This window comes from Castor canadensis, chromosome 15 (genome assembly GCF_047511655.1).
Source record: "Castor canadensis chromosome 15, mCasCan1.hap1v2, whole genome shotgun sequence".
NCBI lineage: Eukaryota > Metazoa > Chordata > Mammalia > Rodentia > Castoridae > Castor > Castor canadensis.
Window position 1 is genome coordinate 74,738,237 of NC_133400.1, and position 18,438 is coordinate 74,756,674.

Below are 18,438 nucleotides of genomic sequence, written 5' to 3' on the forward strand. Positions count from 1 at the left end.
AACAAGATTTGGAATATGAAATTAGTTTATATTTAAGAAGAGACTTTCTCCCCAACATTGATTGTTTGGCTACCTTTTCCATGGAACAGGTTATGATAATATTACTCCCATTCAGAACAAATAACTTTAAGAAATTATGTAGTTAATAATATGAAATTATCAAATGTATGGAAGAAAATGAGTAGTCAATGACTGTAACATGCATGTAAATGCAGTTTATTTACACTCCTAATTAGTATTTTCCCCATTAACTAGTAGTAAAATTGAGGTCCCTTTCCTAAGTCTCTGTGAACTGACAGAAGCAGTTAATACTGATTAGTAATTAGATGAGCAAGTAGGAAACCCAGAGACCATCCAGTGCAGCTGTCTGTCTCTGTAGATAATCAGATAACAGTAAGGACTATAGGAAGGGAGGAGTTAGCTGAGGGCCTCAGAGCCTCAGACTTTTAAACCATTGCCATTGAAGTAATTTTTATTGTGTCCCTTGTCTGCCTTTCTCATTGGTTTAGGAGGATGCTGAACATTAAGTAGAGGCCAGTGATAGAATAAAGACCATGTGGGCTGGGAGCTTTCAACTTGAAACGTCTACATAAAATGTTTTAAATTCTCTTATAAAAATGTAAGTTGTTAATTATGGAGAAGGGCTATAGAAAATAACCTCCTATCACTTTTGAACTGAAAGGTTCAGAGCCCCAGGTTTTAAATTTAAATAATGGCACCTTATTTCAGAACATATAACTCCATACATGGCAAGGAATTTGGATTTTAATAAGAGCATATCTTTCCAAATCCTAGGAGGATTTCTTTGGGTAATTTTGTCTGGCTGCTTTCTCATATAAACAGTTAGATAAAAGTGAAAGTTCCTAAAAATGAATATTTTGTTTTAAATATGGGAATTACCTTGGAGAATGATCGAACCAACCCTACAGATGACACTTTTGAGACCTTGGTTGGGTCAGAAATGAATCTCAGAACTGAATCAGGTGATTAAAATAAATAATCTTAGCAGTACTTTTTTTAATAATATTTCCTTCCATGCACATCTTGTCCTAACCTGCCAATTTCACCTAACTTCTTTTTCCCTGTTCTGTTCATTTGTGTTCTACTTTAGTATTATGGGGATTATCCTAGAAGTCAACATTCCCAGTGTTCAGTGTAACTCCTTTTGCATTCTTTGCAAAGGAAACCCATGTACTTTTCTGCAGAGAAAGACAGAGGGCAGGGCAGCCTTCAAAAGATAGAAGCCAGTGATGAAGAAGAATGAAAATCTCCAACAATTCTCAGCCTATGTGAACTAATTAAAATAAGCATGATGAAAAGTGTCATATGGTCAGAAATGTGAAGAAGTCTTAGAGTTGATGTGGTCACCACAGTCTATGTTGCATAAACTGCCTGACTCTAAGCTTGGGTGCAGAAACTCAAAGTCTTCCAGGCTTAGCTCTTGCCTGGTGAGAAGACACCTCCTATTTCTGCCTGCTTCAGTTATAGTCAAGCAATGAAGTCCTAGAATGAGCCAAGATAGCTCTGTACCCAGGTTAATAAAGTGTAAGTAAAGGACTCTGGGCTGCGTTAGCACTATGGCTGATACTGATGATATTTTCTACATACTTCACTTGGCAAAACTGAAAAAAAAAGAAGTTTGATTTTGGGCCAGCTGACTCACACTCTGAATTTGTATTAAAAGGTATTTGTCACCGTGGAAAAATCATTATCAACTATCCTGTCAAAATGCTCACCAGACTGTAGAGCCTGAGCTGTACACTGTCTCAACTGGATGCATTAATTAATAAAAACTGAGATGAGCAACTCATTTACATCTCCAGGTCTATATTTTCTTATCTGTAGACTGAATAATCTCCAAGGTTGCTTCCAACTCTAATGCTGTTGGATTGTGAGATTTATTTACATTTGGAGGGATGGCCCCTTGGGGCACCTGAGTCACCCTCAGGCCCTGTTTCCTGCAAGCTTTCTCTTCTTCGCCTCCCTCCTTGTCCAAACATCCTGTACAATGCTGTGATTCAGTTTTCCTTTGCAACTGAACAAAGCACCCTGAGGAGTTTCATAGTGAGTTTCACTGGAGAGCAGACTGTTTGTAGGCAGCACAAGGAGGACTTTGAAAATGTAACAAGACCTCCTTGCCTTGGCTCATGTGCTTCCTCTTGTGAAGTTGCCTAAATATATCTGGAGTCTTTGAGATATTATTTACATGTGGCTCTATGAACTATTGTCATCCTTTAATCTTGGCTCAAATGTCCTAAGCCATCGTTATATCTTTGCCGAGATGTTGGTATCCTGTCTTTTGACCAGACTCTCCTTGGGAAATATGTATTAGTCACCTTCTAAGGCCTGTGCCCTCCAGCAGTTCCTAGAGCAGTGAGCCCTGTCTTAACAGTAAGTGTGTTTTTCCTGTTACAAAAGACCTGAATTAGAGGTAAGACTCTAATTCAGCTTTCCCTCTGTCTTGGGCTTATTCTTCCTCACTTTACAGAAGCTGAGGCTCAGAGAGGGTAAGTAATGTATGCAGAGCTGATGAATGGAAGATGGAATGAATGGCAGAGTGTATTCTAGACTCCAGACCAGCGTCCTAAACTGCACTACCTCTAAAACAGTCTTACCTTATTTCAAAGACTACAGAAATTCTGTAATTGTGATGTTCCATAATAACAAAAGTTTGGTCTTGACTTTGTCAGTGCCCTTTTTGGCTACCTCAGAAGAAGCCTTAGGCAGGAGTCTTAGACATATTTCTTGGTTCCACTGTCCACCAGTTTTTTTTCCCTTTGAGTGGGAAAAATGCACCTGACTTTCCCTTTCTCACAAGAATGTTTTTAATAATTATGAAATAATGAACTGCGTCTTTCCAAGCTTTAGAATCATTCCAAAGATCAGGCATTTTGTGTAAAATTGCAACTCCTGATTCTCTACTTGTCTTTTACGTAAGGCTCTCACTAAATTTGATTTATATATTCTTAAGCTCATAGTGATGTGAAAGACACTTTCTAAATTTTGACACCAGGTCAAAGTTTACTGATTATTTGAAAACTAAGAGTCTTAAAATATTTTTTTCGCATCCTCTTGTAGGTTGGGACTACTCATGTGACTACTAAAAAAGTGACTTGAGAAAGATTCAAGATTAAAAGTTGTCATATTTTGTATGCTGGGATTAAGACCTGGCCAGTATCCTAACGCCAAGTCTATTATAACAAGCGATTATAGCAACATCTTTAAAATTAAAGGGAAAAGCAAAGAATCAGAGAGGAGGCAGCATCTCAGCTAAGGATTTGATTTATGTTTTTCTAGTCTTTTAGAACCTATAATGTATCTAGCCTATATAGTACCTTATCCATGGTCAATATGATTAAGCATTTCTTTAATTAATACAATGAATATTATGAATTTTTAAATATAAAGCTTCCTTTTTTAACCAAACTAGAGTTGGAGAGCAAAGATGCAGATAAAGGTGTCATTATCACATCTGAATATACTTTACACATTGTGCACCAGACAAAACACATAACCATAATTCAGTAGACCCTTGGAACTTACATGTGGTCTGCAGACTAGATCCATCAGCATCATCTACTTCTTAAATGCCCCCACCTCAACCTATAGGATCCAAATCTGCATTTTAACGTGGTTCCCAGGTGATTTGGTTGCTCCCTGAGCTTGGGAAGTACTGATTGACTGACTACGCTTGTCTCATTTTTATTCTCCCTCATTGGCCCCTGAGAGAACAGTTTACTTTCCTCTCTACCACGTGTAGGAAAAAGAACTATGACATTGGTGCTGCTGTAATTCCATCCTTGGCTGAATATGGTTGTCCTTACTATTCCCCACCCCTACATGCAAAGTGATTATATGTGTATTATCAGTGTTACAGGATTTATCGTCTGTTCCACTTGGCTTCCAGGAAGTTCATTGTTCCTGCTTTGATTTAATGCCTGAAGATAATTTGCAGTCTTAAATTCTTACAGTTCTTATTTTCAGTAAATATCCTTTTGCAAATTAATGTTTGGGAGGAAAAAGTAAGACCATTAGCAATGAACTGTAATTGCTATTTTGCTAGCATTTACCCACAAAAGGGTACATTCACTTTGATTTTGTTTTTTTTTTTTATTCTAAGGAGGAAGTAGTGTAAAGGAGATTTTTTTTTAAGGAAAAAAATGTAACTAAGAATTAAGCTCTTGTTAATATAGCCATTTTCATCCTGAAAATCCTTTTCATCAGTCTCAATCCAGCTAATGAATTTCAGTTGTCTTAAGAATAATTTAACACTGCAAAATCCTGCTGGTTAAAGTCATTGGGAGTTACATTGATTTTTTTTTTCATCTCAAGTTTTCTAATAAGCTCAGGAAAGCAGATTCAGTTAATTGGCAGTACTGGCTCTGCACTTGGCAGGTGTGCCTCCTTGCATCAGATCCAAAATGCATGTCTCAGGATGTAATGATCTGCTACAGCGCTGCCAGGTGCACCCTGGGAAATGAGGATGAGCTCATGGGCTACTTCATCTTCAAGCTCAGGGTTTCCATGAACCTCTGCACTGCTGTGATTTGATTCTACTTTGAATGGCTCAGTCCTGTTGGATTTCATCAAGAAAGGAAGGAGAGGAATAAGGAGATTTGAATGTGCCAGGCAGAAAGGGACTCTTTCATTGAAAATCCATGGGACACAGACACCACCTGCCTCTCCAAAGGCATCTATGTTCCCTGAACTGGACAGTGTTTGCTCCACTGGGGGCTTTGAATGTCCATGCTTAGAGAAAAAGTTGAAGGGGAAAGTGTCTTTGCCGTTGAATCACATACACACACGCCAGTGGAACTGGGCAGGGGATGAAGTTACTCAAGAGCACAGGTTAGCAGCATGAAGGCTGGGCTTCCTCAGATGCCAGAACTTTGTATTCCCACTGGTCTTGTGGCCAAAGTGAGAAGGATGGAGCAAGCAGGGGAAATTTCCTAGTGGGTCTAAGAAAGAGGTTACCCAAACAGAAGAGTTCCCTGTAAAAGAAGAGGTAGACATTGCTAGCTAGAGTGTAGCCACCTGAACCAGATGCTGGAATGAAATGATGCCAGAAGAGCCTCTACTCAGAGCCCCTCCCTGTCCACCCTCCAGAGGATTGTGAGTACTCAAAAATGGCTGAAGAGGGACGGAGGATGGCCTGAACAACTGTCATAGAACATACTTGCCCAGGCTTCTGCCTCCTCCACAGGCAACAGTTTGCTACTTGACTAGTTGAGAACTTGGGTTCTGAGCCAACCACAATGAATTGGAATTCTAGTTCTTCTTTTATTAGTTGTGTGACTTTTATCCTGTTACTAAGTCTCTCTCATCCCATCCTCATCTCCTCATCTGTCAAATGATGATGATGTCATAGTATCCACTGCATGGGGATCTTCCCAGAATGTGGAGAAATACTCTGCAAAATGCCAGCACCATGCCTGTTTTCAGTCACTATATAATTTCCTTTCATAACTGGAACCTGATCTTACTCAGAAGAATAAATTTGAGCTCTTGTCCAACTTGAAAAGAATAAGATGATTAAAGTAACTATTATTATAACTGTAGATACTAATTTACTTTAAGGATATTAGAACCACCATACTCCTCACCCAGGCTGTTTTCATTTCATTTGAAAGACTTACAATTTGAGTTATGATGAATCATAAAATATTGTCAGCTATTTATCACCTTATTCCTAAGACAAATATTTAGCTATCACAACAAATTATCTGAGAATCAGAAAGCCAGACCTTTAACAAGTTCTCTTCCCTCCTCCCCTCTTATCCCACCCGGGAAGAATTCCTTGACCAGAAGTGCACCCCTTCCAAACGACTCCCAGGCACGCAGTGGGGCTCGGTTTCACACATCCTACGACAAAAGATACATCATCAAGACCATTACCAGTGAGGATGTGGCCGAAATGCACAACATCCTGAAGAAATACCACCAGGTAATTTTTCTTTATCTTTATTTGAATCTCAGAGCAGGTTAAAATTCATGCCTAATTGTCCTCAAGGCCAAAGATCTAAATATATAGTTAGGAAATGATGAGAACACATTTGACATAAAAATATCCTTTAGCCTGGTGTTCCAAAACAACATCTGCAGCCAGATTACTAACAGTTCACATTAAGGAATGCTTAATGCTATAAAGGTCATTGATTATTTATATAATATTTTATTCTTAATATCCCTTGTATGATAGTCTCAATGATCATCATTCTGATTTTAAAATGACTCAGTTTGCCAGGCACCAGTGGCTAACGCCTGTAATCCTAGCTACTCAGGAGGCAGAGTTCAGGAGGATCACAGTTTGAAGCCAGCCGGGGTAAATACATCATAAGATGCTATCTTGAAAATACCCACCACAGAAAAGGGCTGGTGGCTCAAGTGGTAGAGCACTTGCCTAGCAAGCGTGAGCCCTGAATTCAAACCCCAGTACCACCAAAATAAATAAATAAATAAAATTAAATGACTCAGCTTAATATTTGGCAGCTTTCCAGAAATTCTGCATGTGCCAGAAGTCAGTTGAGCTCTTGAGTTTTCATTCATTTATATCCCCAAATCCCATCCTTCTCTCACTGACCCTTCCTGTCCTGGCCCCAGAAAAGTCCACTCTCAGCCCCATTCTACTGTGAAGTATGTGATTTCAGAAAGTGTGGTTGTCTACTTCTTGCCCCCATTCATCCTCAAGGACAATCTCTTTGTAAACACCTGAGTATAAAATGAACTACCCGAAGGAGCAGCTTTCTCCCTCTCACAGAATAAATTCCAGCATAGGTTTGCATGCTGAGTACATGTCCACAGGGCCTAGCCCAATCTGTAAGAGGCCTTACTTACTGTGGAATAATAAGAGCATGTGGTACAGAAGCACACAGTCCTAAGTTCCAATCCAAGCCCTGCCACTTACAGGACAGGGACTTTGAGACTTTAGTTTCTTCATCGATTATACAGTGATGATGTTAATATCTAACTATGAAATCCTAAAAGTTAAATGAGAAAAATCTATGTCAAGTACTTAGCACAGTACTGGACATACATAAGGTACTCAATATATTGTAGAAGTGCTGGTAGTGGTAGCATCAGTATCATCAAGATACTGTCCTGTATAACAATAACTAATAACAGTAACTAATATCGGCAATAACAGTAGCTTATAACAGTCATCTTGCAGTTTTATGGCATGAATGTGACTATTTATGCAACCACTGTAGGAACCATTCTCAACTAGTACTTACACACACACACACACACAGTTGCTTTTAGAGTCTATCTTAGTTGACTTGGGCTGTCATAACAAAACATTGACAAGGTGGCAAGCAAAGAAAGTGTATTCCTCGCAGTTCTGGAGGCCGGAAGATCAAGGTCAGGCTAGCAGCGTGGTTGGGTTCTGGTGAGGGCCCTCTTCCTGGCCTGCTGTCTGCAAGCTGGCTGCCTTCTTGCTAGGTCCTCATCCTGGGGAAGGGTGAGAAAGAAAAAGGTCTCTGCTACTTCCTCTACTAAAGGCACTAATCCCATCATGAGGACTCCACCCTCATGACCTAATCATCTCCCAAAAGTGATTAGGGTTTCAACAGAATGAATTTTGGGGGAACACAAATACTCAGTCCATACTTTGTTTTTATATAAATAACTCTGAATTCCCTTCCAAGGTAAAGACTGGTTATCACAGAGAGTATTTAAAATAAAGGGCTGTAAATCCTAACTGCATTAATAGAAGAATTCTTAGAGTTTAAACAATCACATTTATTAAGAATCAGCCTCTCAGAGTGTCTTCTTCTCGTGAACTTGCTCTGAGATGATTGTTTAAAAGCATTACTTTTGTCATGCTTTATGTGCTAATATTGTGGATTATTTCTTGGCAGTTGCTATTCTTCCAGTCTTTGCAAATGTGATCAATTGCATTTTGCTTGCAGCGAAGTCTATAAAAAAAAAAAAAAACCTTTGCGCTTCATTCTGCTTCTAAAAACTTGGTACTGCCTCTAATTTGTTTTCTGAAAGTATTAGTCAGCCTCGAAATTCATTTAACATCTAATAAATCTTTTATAGCAGCCTTTGCTTTTGAAATTCATTTTACCATGCTTATACTACTTGCCTATTATAAAGGAAATCTTTTAAGTGCCCAGATAATACCTGTGAGGGTGAAGACACCAAGGCCCTGACTCTGAATAAATTGAATTACAGATTGTAGCTTTTAACTCTTCATTTTTTTCATTCTCTATTTTCATGCTTTCCCCTCTGGAATTTGGTATCATACCCATGTATTTTTTTATGCTTCTTTTCAGTTGTCTTGGAACACCCAAAGCAAAGTGATATCTCATGACTGATGAGAACATAACATATTCTGATGAACAGTTACCCTATTCTAATAAGATGTGACATGTAGTTCAGTTATCTTCTTCTTAATGACAAGTTTGAGTTCAGAATCCTTTGACTTTACTGAAATCACAGTTTGAGACATTGTATCTGGGATTCTTGCTGTGACCTAATATGCAGATTGGGCACATCCCCAGAGTTACATAGATAGGTTGGGAATCAGAATAAGTGGGGGAAAGGGAAAGGGCACAGATTGGAACTTGGAAAGAGCTTAAATCTTCATTATGAATCTTGGCATCATTTTAGCAGCACACTTGCTACATTGAGGACTACTAATTTGATCTGAACTTCCTGGCAGCCAGAGTAGAAAGCACAAGCAAAGTAAGTTACATACCTACTGTGCCTAAAGCTACAGTGAATCCATTGCTAAGGAAAAATAGAACTATTTTGATACAAGATCTGACAGGGCTGTCTGTAAGGAATTCCTCACAGATAGGACACAGAACACCTGACCCTATAAGCAGCAATCATACACGCTATGGCACACACAAGAACTTCATAGAATTTTTTAAAAAACTAACCAGCAGTATAGGCTATTGAAACAACACTGCCACACAATTTACATTTAGTGAACCTAGTTTTGCAGAGAGGGTGGACACAGTGCATACTGGCCATCTGGTCCTCTGCCAGGCCGACTTCCTCTGAATGTTCTTCAGCCATCCTTTGTGTATACTGTATCCAGACAAAGTTTTGGTGACTATCATATGGTGGGGAGCTCAGCCTTGCCTCCTCACATGATTCCATGTGACCAGATCCAAGCCTCCTAGCTGCAGTTCTAGGGAGGTCTTCCCAAGCTCTGTCCTCTCTCTTTCTATTCTGAGATATTCAGAAGCATTGGAGGTGTCACTAGTAGGCCTTTATTCCTCCTTAAAGTAGACCTAGACTACTGTTGGGGTTTGTCTCTAGACATAAGTTTTCTGTCTGCTGCTTCAGTGGTAACCCATCAATTCTCCTAGTTCTTCTTGTTTTTTTTTTTTGTTGTTGTTGTTGTTGTTATTTTTACCTTCTAATTAGCAGTGCTTCTGAGCTACTCAATTCTGGACAAGTAATTAAGCCTATTCAAATTGTACATCAGTAGAGGAGGTGGGCTCTCTCACTTGGAGAGCAAATTGGGTAGTTTCTGAGAGCTCTGGTAACTCCATAGCTCTTTTCTCCTCTCCTCTTTTCTTTTGCTGTTTTTTGTTTTAATGAAATACATTCACAGTTGCAACTGTATTCTAGAGAGGTTGCTTGCTGTTTGACTAAATTCTTCTCTAGGGTTAGTTTTCTGACAAACATCCCTTACCAGTAATAGGGAGTAGCAGGGTAGTGCAGGACAAGGATTTGGAATCATCCAGCTGCCTTCACATTCCAGCTTTGTCCCTGACCAATGGCATGACCTCGGGCAAGTTACCTAACCTCTTGATACCTACTTCTTGCTCTATAAAATTTGAGTAATAGTATCCCTTCATTCAGTGTTGCGCTAATTAGGTGAATTTATATTTGTAACTTGCTCAGAACAGAGTTTGGCATCTAAGAAGTGCTATGTAAGTGACTGAATGAGATAATTAACTATCATTCTTGTATTCAGCTTTGTATATCCCAGTGTGGCATTCAGTCATTAACTACTTCAAACCACTAGGGGGCCTGGTTTCTGGTAGAGTATGGTACTGATGCAGATTTATGAACGTGTGAACTCCATAAGCAGTTAGGGTTTTTTTTTCTCCAGTGCCTTGTCCTTTTCTTCATTTGCTACTGAAGTCCCCCCCTCATTCCACTCTGTGCTAACAGCATCCTCTCTCAGGCCAAAGTGGGAAATTCATATTGCACATAGCAAACCTTATAAATCTCATTTCCTTCATTTCATTTTCTCTTTCTTATAGTTGAGAAAATAACTTAATATTTTGGTGTAAATATCCTTTTCTTCAAATTTCTGTCAGGATAGAACAAATGTTCTGTAAATGATGATTATCAACTGATTAGCTAAACAGTGTCTGAAGAATATTCAAAAAGAAAAAAAAAAATGAGGCTGGGATGTGGCTGAGTGGTAAAGTGCTTGCCTAGTGTGTGCAAGGCCCTGGGTTTCAGCACCAGCATCACAAAAAGAAAAAGAGATGGAGAGGAGGAGAGGGGAGTGGTTAAGAGTCATTTCTCCTTAAAGTGACTGATTTTTTTTTTCCACTGACCCGAATTCATTGGGGTGTTATGTAGCTTCAGCCTTAATTAAAATTAAGAACCAATTGTTCTCACCTTTAAGTAAGATGAAGTGTAATATTAAGAGGTATTGTCAGTAAAATTTTAGAAGTTGTACAAGTTTAATGGTGTAACTTTAGAGAAGTTGCCATATGAATAATTAAGAACTAGCATAAAAATGTCATTAAGAATATCTCATTTTAAACTTCAAAATATAGGGTTTAAATTTGTTTATTTCAAAGTGACTGAACTGATCAATTGATAAAAATTGATAAAGTAAGCTAAAATCCTTCCTTATTCTTTGTATTTGGGAAACAATTCATAACTTTGACTGAATCCAGAATTTGTGTCCCAAAATCTTAACTGCCTTTGAATAACAGAGTGCCTCAAATTTGACTTTTTTGCAACTTCCAGAGTCCATTTGTTTATCCTTTCCTGAAGGACAGTGACCATGTGACTGTTTGAAGGATGAGGCACCGTAAAAGAAAAAAGTGCAAATGGTATGGCACTGAAAGCAGAAGGCCATAGTCACATCAGTGCTTCTCAGACTTTCATTGTGACAAGCCTGAGAAAGCTGTGGAAATACAGGTTGTGACTCAGAAGATCTGGGTGGGCCTGAGACACCCTAGGTGATGCTCTGGGGTAGTGCCTGTGTTTTGGAACAGGAGAACATTCTCTTCTAAGAGCTCTTTTATTTATTTAATTTTTTTTGAGACAGAGTCTCCCTGTATTGCTAGGCTGGCCTCATGGGCTTAGGAGACCCTCCTCCTGCCTCTGCTTTTTGAGCAGCTGGGCTGCAGGTTTTGGTGCTTTTGTTGTTGTTCTGGAGGAGTGGTCAATTGAATCTGACACTTAAGTCCTATCAGTGCTATGAGATATAAGGTGAATCCCACCATACCCTCTGCTGTGAGAGGAAATTGTGACACATTTCTTGCTCCTCCCTTAGAAACGTCAGGAAGATGTCCACCATCTTGGGGTTTCCCTGGCCCAAGCAGTACCCTATAGCTTGCTCATAGGGCATGTCCTGGTGCTCTCAGAGCTGCATCCCCCATGTGTCTAGGGGGCAGCCCAGGATACTCGAGGGCCAGCTTGTCTCTAGCTTCTGTAAATTCTCTAGTCCTTTTCTCTTGGAATAGCATGGTCTTGGTCTTACTGACAGCTACACACTTAACAGTCTCACTCTGGCCTCCCTGGTTTTTTCTTTCCCATTTTTCATCTGCACTCATCTTTACTTGATTCTGGGTAAGTTCCTAAGCTATATAATTCAGTCCTAATACTTTCTTCAACTTTTTTTTTTTTTTTTGATGGTACTGGAGTTTTTCAGAGCCTCACACTTGCTAGGCAGGCACTCTGCCACTTGAACCGTACCCCTATCCTTTTTGCTTTAGCTATTTTTCAAATAGGAGTTTGGGCTTTTTGCCCGGGGCTGGTCTTGAATCATGAACCTCCTACCTCCCCCTCTTGAATAGCTAGGATTACAGGGGTGCACCACCACACTTAAACCTTTTCCTTGCCTCACCTGTTCAGTGACTTTTATTTCAGCTCAACAACTATCTTTTTTCAATCTAGAAGATTTCTAGATTTTCCAGAATTTGCCAGTTCTTTTCTGACAGTTTCATGCTATATGCTCATCTCTAAAACTGCATCCTTTGTTTCTTAAAGATGTTTTATGCATAACAGTTCATAATACATTTCTACATTTTGTGGGGGGGAGGGTTGGGATACTGAGGGTTGAACTCAGAGCCTCATGCATGCTGGGCAAGTGTTCTACCACTTGAGTCATACCCCTTGTCCTTTTGTTTTAGAGACAGGGTCTCACTACTTTTTGTGTCCGAGTGGCCTCAAATTCATGATCCTCCTGCCTCCGCCTCTCAATCTGTTTCTGATAACCCTGAGCTCTGCAGCTCCTGAGGCCTGGGTTTGCTGTCTCTCATGTCTGCTGACCCTCATGTAGTGACTTAACCCAAAACTTACCCAGACTTTGCAGTCATGGTGTTGATTGGGGGTCAGTACCTATGTAAGGCAGAGGAAAGAAGCAGGATTGGGTAGAGGAAGGAAGTCACACAGCCTTGCAGGCCCTCGCAGCCCCAAAAGCAGCTATAGCGGATGGTCATCCACAGGTGGGTAGCTGGTCATCCCATTAAGGGTCTGAGTATTGCTTGTCTGTATGGCTACACTCACCTTCCCTTATGTCTGATGGTCTTTCTGAGCTCACTCCTTACCCATAATCTGGAAGTTCTTGGAAGACCTAAAGCTAAATTAGGGAACCTACTTCCAGAGTTTGTCTTGAAGGGATTGGGGGCCACCACCCGCCCAGACCCTCTCAGGTCCCTTCAAGGCTTGTGGCCAAGAGTGGGGGGCCCAAGGTCCTTTCCCCACCTCACTGACTCACGCTATACTAGGTCCTGTCCAGTACCGATGACTGGCTCCCCACACCTTTTTTGTTTGTTTGTTTTTGTTTTTTGCAGTACTGGAGCTTGAATTCAGAACCTCACGCTTGCTATAGGCAGGCATTCCACCACTGAGCAACACCATCAACCCTATTCCCCACACTTGCTCTGGTCACCAGCTTCTTACCTGCTCCTAGGCCCACCTGTTTCAGCATTTGACCCCCTGCCCCCAGGTGTGGCCATTCAGGGTCCAGCTCCAGATTGAGGAGGAAGAAGAGGACCAATGTAAAAACCTCTCTTTGATACCAGCTAAGTTGCCCATCAGGTCATCCCCACTAGTAGTGATACCTGAGCAGCCATTCTGCTTCTCAGTTGTAGTAAACACTATCTGTGCTGATGGTAGTACTTTGTGGTATGTTTTATAAAGTTCTTTCTTTTTCATTTTTTGCACTGTTAGGGATCAAACACAGGACTTTGTACATTAGCTCTCTATCACTGAGTTATGCCCTCAACCCAAGTTATTTCAGGTTTTTGGGTTTTTTCTTAAGGTTTGAAAGCAGGTGGCACTGCTTGCTAGGCAGGTGCTCTACCACTTGAGCCACTCTACCAGCCCGTTATTTCAGTTTTAATGATGACGTTATTTATGGATCTTTACTTTAGCATGTAAATGGAAGGAGCATCAATGTTTGTATTTGCACATAGTCTGTATCATCTCAGTACTAAGAATTGCTATAACCACTACAAAGGAGTGTTTGTTCCTTTTAAGCCTGATTTTCTGAAACCTCTAAGAAAAGTGGTACAGTTCTGTTTTTAAATTTGCTTAACTGTGATCATCCTTATGTTCTTTTTTTATTTCAAACTATTTAAAACCAAAATAAATCATATTAACTGACACTTATAGACCATTATCCCAAAACATATATCATGACAGGAATTTAATGAAATTTTTTATTATTTATTTGGTTATTCTAAAAGAAAGCCACCCATACTTTCAAGCTAGCTTGATTTCTTTTTCTTTCTTTTTTCTTTCTGACCTCCTTCCCTCATTATTATTTCTTCTTCCTCTCCTTCCTCCTTCCCCTCCTTCTTCTCCTCCTCTTCCTCTCTGTCTCTCCCTTCCCCTTTTCTCTCTCTTCCCCTTCTCTCTCTCTCTCTCTCTCTCTCTCTCTCTCTCTCTCTCTCTCTCTCTCTCTCTCTCCCCTCTCTCTGTGTGTGTTGCTAGGGTGATATATAAACGTAGCCAGAGGCACAATAAGGATTACAGATAATTTAATCTTTCAAATACATTAAATGAAACGCGCCTTTACATCAAAGTATTAATTTGATGGTATATTAAATTGTCACTTCAAGTCTCTAAAAAAAAATGAGTGAAACATGATAATAATAGCAATTTCCAAAAGCCAGAGCCAGGTTCACACTCTCACGCGGAGATATAAATATTTATCTGTGGCAGTGCATCACTTAGAGCCCTCTCTGCCGAAACCTTCAGTCAGCTGTGAATCTTTTAGTGGCATTTCATTTTGCATGAGAAGAGCAACAAATGGGGATTCATAATACTTGTTACTCTTGGTGACTGCCTAGGAGCCAGGGGAACTGAGAGCTCAGGCTGTTACATTTTATATGTTTTTGAAAGTCTGTTTCCAGGACGTGAGTGTATCAGTGCATTATAGTTCTAACAAGACTGTAGTTATATTAGAAAAACATTCTAAAAGAAAGGAAGAGGACAAATTTGCCTTTATGGATAACACATGGTATCACTTTTGAGTGATTTTTAAAAAGAAGACAGAAAACAGTGTTGGAAACACCAGTTTCTGACCAAATATTACCAGCAAATATAAAAGTTTCTGAAAGCACTCTTTAAAAAAAAGCAGAAACCACTGCATGATAAATAATGCAGGGAGGTGACGTGAGGTGCCCAGCTGTGAAAATACAAGAGCTAACAGTGCTCAGTAAAAACAATTTTAAATGCAAGCATAGCTTACACACTGAATTTAACACTGAGACTGTAAGAGCTGACCCCAAGAATAACTGTGGTTGATTTAGCTACATATCATAAGCTCATTTTTTAAAATTTGGGAACAAATACTCAGCACCTGCTCAGATGAAAGCTCCATGTCACTGGTGCATGGCAAGCATCTGAAAGTCACCACTGCAGGTGCCAGACATGGCTTCTTTGATGTTCCTGGAGAGCTTGGCTGCAGGTGACCTGGAGAGCCCATAAAGGTAGAAATAACAGTCAGCATTGTGTCATGGAGAGGAATGCTTTGGGGGAAACATAGGCCTGAGAGCCACTGAGAGGAATCCTTGTGAGTATTGTATAGATGTCATGGTCCTTTTTCAGAAGAATCATTGCTGATGTGATATGTGCTCTTAATTTCTGCACCACACACAAGATAGCCTGCATTGCTAAATCTTGATCCATCTGTGACCCAGTCTCCCTTGGGACCTTGGAGTGACTTCAAACAGAAGTCAGCAGCCTCACAGAGACATCTACCAGGCCTTGAGAGCACATTGTACCTCCCACTGGGTCTGTAAATTGTAGGGAATACCTGTATTAATTATTAACTGTATTAATACAATTCATTTAATATAGGTAAGGAACACCTCTATTATTTATGCCTGTTAGCCAGGAAAGGAGGATGGCCTGGTAGTCACAAGACAGTGATTGAAAATGAAAGAAATATTAGTACCTATCTTAAAGAATGGTTATAAGGATTAGCTGGTTACTTCTCTCTTCTCTTTCTCGTTCTTTTGAGATTCACTATGTAGCCCAAGCTGGCCTCAACTCAAACTTATAATCCTCCTGTCTAGTTCCCCAAGTACTGGAATTACAGGCATATGTCACCATGCCCAGCTACTTTTCTATTCTTTTTTTTTTTTTTGGTACTGGGGTTTGTTTGAACTCAAGACCTCACCCTTTAGGCAGATGCTCTAAAATTTGAGCCACTCCACCAGACCTATTTTTATATAAATAATGAAGATTCCTTAGAGGTCTTGTGAGTGAATTAGTAACATTAAAAAGAAATGAATAGATGCTGAGGATGTTTTAGCTATTTTTTCTATATAAAAAAAGAATGGTCATGCCAAATAATAGATTGTTAAAGAAAAGCATGACATTGTAGTACCCCAGCACATAATTCTTTCCTCTTCTTTAGTGGCAAATTGGTATCACTAGGGCTATGATTCCTCTCTACCTTTACAAATGCTTGATGTGCAGAAAATGAGAAAACATTCAACAGTTTACTTCTGCAGGTCTTCCCAAATTCACCCCCACGTTAACCATGTGAGAGCAGCTTTCCTAAGATAATGCCCTTAAACAAAGAGTTGGGGGGCGGGGAGGTGTGGCTCAGTGCTGGCCTAGCAAACTTCATGATGCCCTGAGTTCAAACCTCTGTATCACCAAAATGTAGGTGATTATAGTAATAATTAAACAATTATTTTGTGCTGCCCTCTTCCTCCTTTTGTGGTTGGCATATGCCTGTTTCACACACACAAACACACACACATACTTCTTCTGATGTAATATTCTTTATTTATCATAACCATTGTGAGAAAACTCTTAAGCTTCCCTCTCATCATAATTCACATTGGATTTTTTTTATCTGCTTTCAAACTCCAGAATCTTCATATTTATAGCATCCAGTGGTAAGAGTCATGGTACTAACTGTTAATAGAGCAGAGAGAGTGAGCATTATAAGATGTATCTTGGGTTAGTTTTTTTAATTTTCTACTTATTTCCTTTTCAACAGTCATTTATTAAGTGCTCTTTACATACTAGGTCCTGCTAAGTGCTTGGGATTTGATGTGGAACAAAACAGACATGAGCTAATTCATGGAGTTTACATTTGGCAGAGATGCTGAATTAAGCTAGTTGAATCCTATGTGGAAGGAAACTCAAAAGAAAGTTTGAGGTACTACATTTTGGAACTACTGGAATACAGATAGAAATGAAAACAATAGGGGAGAATGAGGTGCCTGCAAACAGTAAGAGAGGATAAGAAGGCCTACGTCAAGGTCTGAGAACATCCACATTTAATAGGCACGATGGTAGAAGAATTGGCCAATGAGTAGAAAAAAAAAGGGACAGAGTAAAAGGAGGAAACCCAGGAGAATACAGTGTCTCAAAAACCAAAGTGAGAAAGACCCTGGACAAGAGGGTCACACCATTTCCTCTCTAAATTCTTTAATATTCTTCTTTGATAGGTAAGTCTTCCCACACTAACAAAATAGGTAGTTAATTTCTTAATGTCCCCAAATACCTAAGTGAATGGCATATTCCAGTGTCCCCAGTTGCCTTCAAAATGCTGTTCAGGTCAGCATCCAGTCAGTGCCAGACAGTTCTGACTCAGAGAAAGGCTGATAAGCATTTCATTTAACCACTTGAGGGCCATTTATGATTTGAGTGAGGGCAAAATTCAGAGTGCAGTGACTTCAAGAAGTTAGCAGAGAGAGAAAGAGAGGACCTAGATGAAGAAAGACATAGGAACAAACAAAGGATTTTAATTTATTATAAAAAATTTCAAACATACAAAAATTTGATTGCATATTCCCAACACTTAGATTAACAGTTAACATTTCACCAGGTTTAGTATTTTTTTAAAGTAATGTAGATGCTGAGTGTGTGGTTCCAAGAAGACACCATAAGGAAAAACTTCAGATGCTCAGGGTGCAGAGTTCAGTGCTATATTTTGGGTACTTGATTCATTTTCCCCATAATGCCCACAACTTCTGCCTTAACAACTCTAAAAGTTTCACCTTATCACTCTAATTTAGCACACTCACTGTTACCTTGCTTTTTGGGCACCATTTGCTTTCAGGGAGCCAGATTTTCACATTAAGGGCAGATCACACAATGATTTAAACACAACTGACTATATATGGGACTGACTGAGCTTCTCCCATCAACTGAGCTGCATAATGTACACATGGGAATTTAAAATTTGGGGTTTTAAACTTCTTTTTTTTATTGTTTTATTATTCATATGTGCGTACAAGGCTTGGGTTATTTCTCCCCCCTGCCCCCACCCCCTCCCTTACCACCCACTCCGCTCCCTCCCTCTCCCCCTACCCCCTCAATACCCAGCAGAAACTATTTTGCCCTTATCTCTAATTTTGTTGAAGAGAGAGTGTAAGCAATAATAGGAAGGAACAAGGGTTTTTGCTGGTTGAGATAAGGATAGCTATACAGGGCATTGACTCACATTGATTTCCTGTGCATGTGTGTTACCTTCTAGGTTAATTCTTTTTGATCTAACCTTTTCTCTAGTTCCTGGTCCCCTTTTCCTATTGGCCTCAGTTGCTTTTAAGGTATCTGCTTTAGTTTCTCTGTGTTAAGGGCAACAAATGCTAGCTAATTTTTTAGGTGTCTTACCTATCCTCACCCCTCCCTTGTGTGCTCTCGCTTTTATCATGTGCTCAAAGTCCAATCCCATTGTTGTGTTTGCCCTTGATCTAATGTCCACATATGTGGGAGAACATACGATTTTTGGTCTTTTGGGCCAGGCTA

The 18,438-nt window shown here is 39.7% G+C and overlaps 1 protein-coding gene across 3 annotated transcripts in view; it reads left to right on the plus strand.

Annotated features, from left to right (window-relative positions):
- Positions 1-18,438, plus strand: part of Pip4k2a (phosphatidylinositol-5-phosphate 4-kinase type 2 alpha) — a 164,032-nt gene that overhangs the window by 103,976 nt on the left and 41,618 nt on the right. For 2 of the 3 annotated variants that reach the window (XM_074056526.1, XM_074056527.1), the window contains exon 4: positions 5,792-5,944. The exons of the other annotated variant lie outside the window; for it this stretch is intronic. In XM_074056526.1, coding sequence (XP_073912627.1) covers positions 5,792-5,944 — 153 coding nt within the window. The remainder of the gene's footprint in view (positions 1-5,791; positions 5,945-18,438) is intronic. 3 annotated transcript variants of the gene reach the window in all.